Below are 6,000 nucleotides of genomic sequence, written 5' to 3'. Positions count from 1 at the left end.
GAAACTAATAATTCATTATTATTATAAAATACCAATGTAACATTGCATTAACATGAAAACATTATTATTACAGATTGTAGAGGAATTTAATTTAATGCATGTTAGTATATTTGTTACACTATTAGATGATATTGAATACAAATAAATGCAATTGCATACAGAATCTGCATTATTGTCCGTCAAAACGAAAAAAACAACAACAAATGCATTTAGTGAGAAATCTTTACTGACACATATATTATATTAAAGATGTGTCGGGCCACATAAAAGATGTGGCTGGCCAGATAAAAGATGTGGCGGGCCACATAAAAGATGTGGCGGGCCACACAACAGATGTGGCGGGCCACATAAAAGATGTGGCGGGCCAGATTAAAGATGTGGCGGGCCACATAAAAGATGTGTCGGGCCACATAACAGATGTGGCGGGCCACATAAAAGATGTGGCGGGCCACATAAAGATGTGGCGGGCCACATAAAAGATGTGGCGGGCCACCTAAAAGATGTGGCGGGCCACATAAAAGATGTGTCGGGCCACATAACAGATGTGGCGGGCCACGTAAAAGATGTGGCGGGCCACGTAAAAGATGTGGCGGGCCACATAAAAGATGTGTCGGGCCACATAAAAGATGTGGCGGGCCACATAAAGATGTGGCGGGCCACATAACAGATGTGGCGGGCCACATAAAAGATGTGGCGGGCCACATAAAAGATGTGGCGGGCCAGATGTGTCCCTCAGGCCTTGAGTTTGACACCTGTGCCTCTCCCTGTTCCATGCCTGGCCGTGCTAAATATAAAGTGGCAATTATTCATTCTACATTTAATATGTTCACAGCGTAAAATAAGTTTGCACGTGCAAAAAGAGTCCGCTCGCCATACCCTCGACGACATTTGATTTTTTTCTAGCTACTTAGTTTCCCTCTCTCAGCGGCCGTGTGGAAGCTCTGCCAGTGCCAGTGCCAGTGGTCATTAGTGCCAGTGCCAGTGCCAGTGGTCATTAGTGCCAGTGCCAGTGCCAGTGCCAGTGCCAGTGGTCATTAGTGCCAGTGGTCATTAGTGCCAGTGCCAGTGGTCATTAGTGCCAGTGCCAGTGCCAGTGGTCATTAGAGCCAGTGCCAGTGCCAGCGGTCATTAGTGCCAGTGCCAGTGCCAGTGCCAGTGGTCATTAGTGCCAGTGACAGTGGTCATTAGTGCCAGTGCCAGTGCCAGTGCCAGTGGTCATTAGTGCCAGTGCCAGTGCCAGTGGTCATTAGTGCCAGTGCAGTGGCAATTAGTGCCAGTGCCAGTGCCAGTGCCAGTGGTCATTAGTGCCAGTGCCAGTGCCAGTGGTCATTAGAGCCAGTGCCAGTGCCAGCGGTCATTAGTGCCAGTGCCAGTGCCAGTGCCAGTGGTCATTAGTGCCAGTGCCAGTGGTCATTAGTGCCAGTGCCAGTGCCAGTGGTCATTAGTGCCAGTGCCAGTGCCAGTGGTCATTAGTGCCAGTGCCAGTGCCAGTGGTCATTAGTGCCAGTGCCAGTGCCAGTGCCAGTGGTCTTTAGTGCCAGTGCCAGTGCCAGTGGTCATTAGTGCCAGTGCCAGTGCCAGTGGTCATTAGTGCCAGTGCCAGTGCCAGTGGTCATTAGTGCTGACATCATGTTTGTGTGACCTCCGACCTTCATGCAATTATACACCCCTGGTCCGTGTGACCCCGGTCCCTGGAGGCCGGCATGAAGGTTTTGGCATGTTTCACAGTTCTCCACGACGGGGTCATGATCTAAAGTGGCGAGCACTTCATTGGAGAGGGTGCAAAAACCACTGATTTCCACCGGGGGGGAGCCGAGGGCCAGGGGTGCAGACTTATTGTGGCGCAGGGGCCTTAAGTGCACTCATTAGGAGACCACACCATGACTTCAATCCAAACAGAGCATAAGAAGAGGCTGGTGTTTGAGTAGGTGCTTGTGAAGTGGGATGGCGCTCACTTACCAGCCTGGTTGGTGGTGATGTTGACGGAGGCGTACTGGGGGGAGTACGGGCTCTGGTCCGACACCCCGTTGACAGCCTGCACCTCAAAGGTGTACTGGGTGTGGGCCAGCAGGTCGCTGATGTAGACCCGGGGCTCGGTCAGGCCCAGCTGGCGGGGCAAGAACTGAACGTTGTCCCCGCAGCGCGTGCAGCCTCCACGCCCGCCGCCGCAGCTCTTGCAGATGATGTTGAAGACCACGTCCTCGCGGCCGCCCGAGTCCCGGGGAGACACCCAGTCCAGCATGACCGAGGTCTCGTTGACGCTGGAGATCACCGTCTGCGGAGCTGAGGGCACCGCTGGAAGACAGGAGACATTCAAGTTAAAATTATTATTCCCAGTCATGAAGAGTTGTGGGTCACATTCACACTCAGCAAGTGACAACAAGACTAGCAGGAGCATGCAGAACACTTTCAGTCTTGATCAATCACTAAACACACAAATCTGCATCTTCTCTTCCTTTCTGATCATTAGCACATATTCTGCACACTAAGGGCCTGAGACACTATATTCTGCACACTAAGGACCTGAGACACTATATTCTGCACACTAAGGGCCTGAGACACTATATTCTGCACACTAAGGGCCTGAGCCACTATATTCTGCACACTAAGGGTCTGAGCCACTATATTCTGCACACTAAGGGCCTGAGCCACTATATTCTGCACACTAAGGGTCTGAGCCACTATATTCTGCACACTAAGGGCCTGAGCCACTATATTCTGCACACTAAGGGCCTGAGCCACTATATTCTGCACACTAAGGGCCTGAGACACTATATTCTGCACACTAAGGGCCTGAGACACTATATTCTGCACACTAAGGGCCTGAGACACTATATTCTGCACAGTAAGGACCTGAGACACTATATTCTGCACACTAAGGGCCTGAGACACTATATTCTGCACACTAAGGGCCTGAGACACTATATTCTGCACACTAAGGGCCTGAGACACTATATTCTGCACACTAAGGGCCTGAGCCACTATATTCTGCACACTAAGGGCCTGAGCCACTATATTCTGCACACTAAGGGCCTGAGCCACTATATTCTGCACACTAAGGGCCTGAGACACTATATTCTGCACACTAAGGGCCTGAGACACTATATTCTGCACACTAAGGGCCTGAGCCACTATATTCTGCACACTAAGGGCCTGAGCCACTATATTCTGCACACTAAGGGCCTGAGCCACTATATTCTGCACACTAAGGGCCTGAGCCACTATATTCTGCACACTAAGGGCCTGAGCCACTATATTCTGCACACTAAGGGCCTGAGACACTATATTCTGCACACTAAGGGCCTGAGCCACTATATTCTGCACACTAAGGGGCCTGAGACACTATATTCTGCACACTAAGGGCCTGAGACACTATATTCTGCACACTAAGGGCCTGAGCCACTATATTCTGCACACTAAGGGCCTGAGCCACTATATTCTGCACACTAAGGGCCTGAGCCACTATATTCTGCACACTAAGGGCCTGAGCCACTATATTCTGCACACTAAGGGCCTGAGACACTATATTCTGCACACTAAGGGCCTGAGACACTATATTCTGCACACTAAGGGCCTGAGCCACTATATTCTGCACACTAAGGGCCTGAGCCACTATATTCTGCACACTAAGGGCCTGAGCCACTATATTCTGCACACTAAGGGCCTGAGCCACTATATTCTGCACACTAAGGGCCTGAGACACTATATTCTGCACACTAAGGGCCTGAGACACTATATTCTGCACACTAAGGGCCTGAGCCACTATATTCTGCACACTAAGGGCCTGAGCCACTATATTCTGCACACTAAGGGCCTGAGCCACTATATTCTGCACAATAAGGGCCTGAGACACTATATTCTGCACACTAAGGGCCTGAGACACTATATTCTGCACACTAAGGGCCTGAGACACTATATTCTGCACACTAAGGGCCTGAGACACTATATTCTGCACACTAAGGGCCTGAGACACTATATTCTGCACACTAAGAGCCTGAGACACTATTATCTGCACACTAAGGGCCTGAGACACTATATTCTGCACACTAAGGGCCTGAGACACTATATTCTGCACACTAAGGGCCTGAGACACTATATTCTGCACACTAAGGGCCTGAGCCACTATATTCTGCACACTAAGGGCCTGAGACACTATATTCTGCACACTAAGGGCCTGAGCCACTATATTCTGCACACTAAGGGCCTGAGCCACTATATTCTGCACACTAAGGGCCTGAGCCACTATATTCTGCACACTAAGGTCCTGAGCCACTATATTCTGCACACTAAGGGCCTGAGACACTATATTTTGCACACTAAGGGTCTGAGACACTATATTCTGCACACTAAGGGCCTGAGACACTATATTCTGCACACTAAGGGCCTGAGACACTATATTCTGCACACTAAGGGCCTGAGACACTATATTCTGCACACTAAGGGCCTGAGACACTATATTCTGCACACTAAGGTCCTGAGCCACTATATTCTGCACACTAATGGCCTGAGCCACTATATTCTGCACACTAAGGGCCTGAGCCACTATATTCTGCACACTAAGGGCCTGAGACACTATATTCTGCACACTAAGGTCCTGAGCCACTATATTCTGCACACTAATGGCCTGAACCACTATATTCTGCACACTAAGGGCCTGAGACACTATATTCTGCACACTAAGGGCCTGAGACACTATATTCTGCACACTAAGGGCCTGAGACACTATATTCTGCACACTAAGGGCCTGAGACACTATATTCTGCACACTAAGGGCCTGAGACACTATATTCTGCACACTAAGGGCCTGAGACACTATATTCTGCACACTAAGGGCCTGAGACACTATATTCTGCACACTAAGGGCCTGAGACACTATATTCTGCACACTAAGGGCCTGAGACACTATATTCTGCACACTAAGGGCCTGAGCCACTATATTCTGCAAACTAAGGGCCTGAGCCACTATATTCTGCACACTAAGGACCTGAGACACTATATTCTGCACACTAAGGGCCTGAGACACTATATTCTGCACACTAAGGGCCTGAGACACTATATTCTGCACACTAAGGGCCTGAGCCACTATATTCTGCACACTAAGGGCCTGAGACACTATATTCTGCACACTAAGGGCCTGAGCCACTATATTCTGCACACTAAGGGCCTGAGCCACTATATTCTGCACACTAAGGGCCTGAGCCACTATATTCTGCACACTAAGGGCCTGAGACACTATATTCTGCACACTAAGGACCTGAGACACTATATTCTGCACACTAAGGGCCTGAGCCACTATATTCTGCACACTAAGGGCCTGAGACACTATATTCTGCACACTAAGGTCCTGAGCCACTATATTCTGCACACTAATGGCCTGAACCACTATATTCTGCACACTAAGGGCCTGAGACACTATATTCTGCACAGTAAGGACCTGAGACACTATATTCTGCACACTAAGGGCCTGAGACACTATATTCTGCACAGTAAGGACCTGAGACACTATATTCTGCACACTAAGGGCCTGAGCCACTATATTCTGCACACTAAGGCCTGAGCCACTATATTCTGCACACTAAGGGCCTGAGACACTATATTCTGCACACTAAGGGCCTGAGACACTATATTCTGCACACTAAGGCCTGAGACACTATATTCTGCACAGTAAGGGCCTGAGCCACTATATTCTGCACACTAAGGGCCTGAGCCACTATATTCTGCACACTAAGGGCCTGAGACACTATATTCTGCACACTAAGGGCCTGAGACACTATATTCTGCACACTAAGGGCCTGAGACACTATATTCTGCACACTAAGGGCCTGAGACACTATATTCTGCACAATAAGGGCCTGAGACACTATATTCTGCACACTAAGGGCCTGAGCCACTATATTCTGCACACTAAGGGCCTGAGACACTATATTCTGCACACTAAGGGCCTGAGACACTATATTCTGCACACTAAGGGCCTGAGACACTATATTCTGCACACTAAGG

At 49.2% G+C, this 6,000-nt stretch overlaps 1 protein-coding gene across 5 annotated transcripts in view; it reads right to left on the bottom strand.

The window, feature by feature from the left end:
* The window catches only part of LOC133643377 (ephrin type-B receptor 2-like), a 291,286-nt gene that overhangs the window by 44,835 nt on the left and 240,451 nt on the right, over positions 1-6,000 (bottom strand). For all 5 annotated transcript variants that reach the window (XM_062037896.1, XM_062037898.1, XM_062037897.1 and 2 more), the window contains exon 5: positions 1,960-2,295. In XM_062037896.1, the coding sequence (XP_061893880.1) occupies positions 1,960-2,295 (336 nt within the window). The remainder of the gene's footprint in view (positions 1-1,959; positions 2,296-6,000) is intronic.

This window comes from Entelurus aequoreus, linkage group LG26 (assembly GCF_033978785.1).
Source record: "Entelurus aequoreus isolate RoL-2023_Sb linkage group LG26, RoL_Eaeq_v1.1, whole genome shotgun sequence".
NCBI classification, from domain to species: Eukaryota; Metazoa; Chordata; class Actinopteri; order Syngnathiformes; family Syngnathidae; genus Entelurus; species Entelurus aequoreus.
Note: the sequence above shows the minus strand (reverse complement) of the source record. Positions and strands in the feature narration are given on the sequence as shown.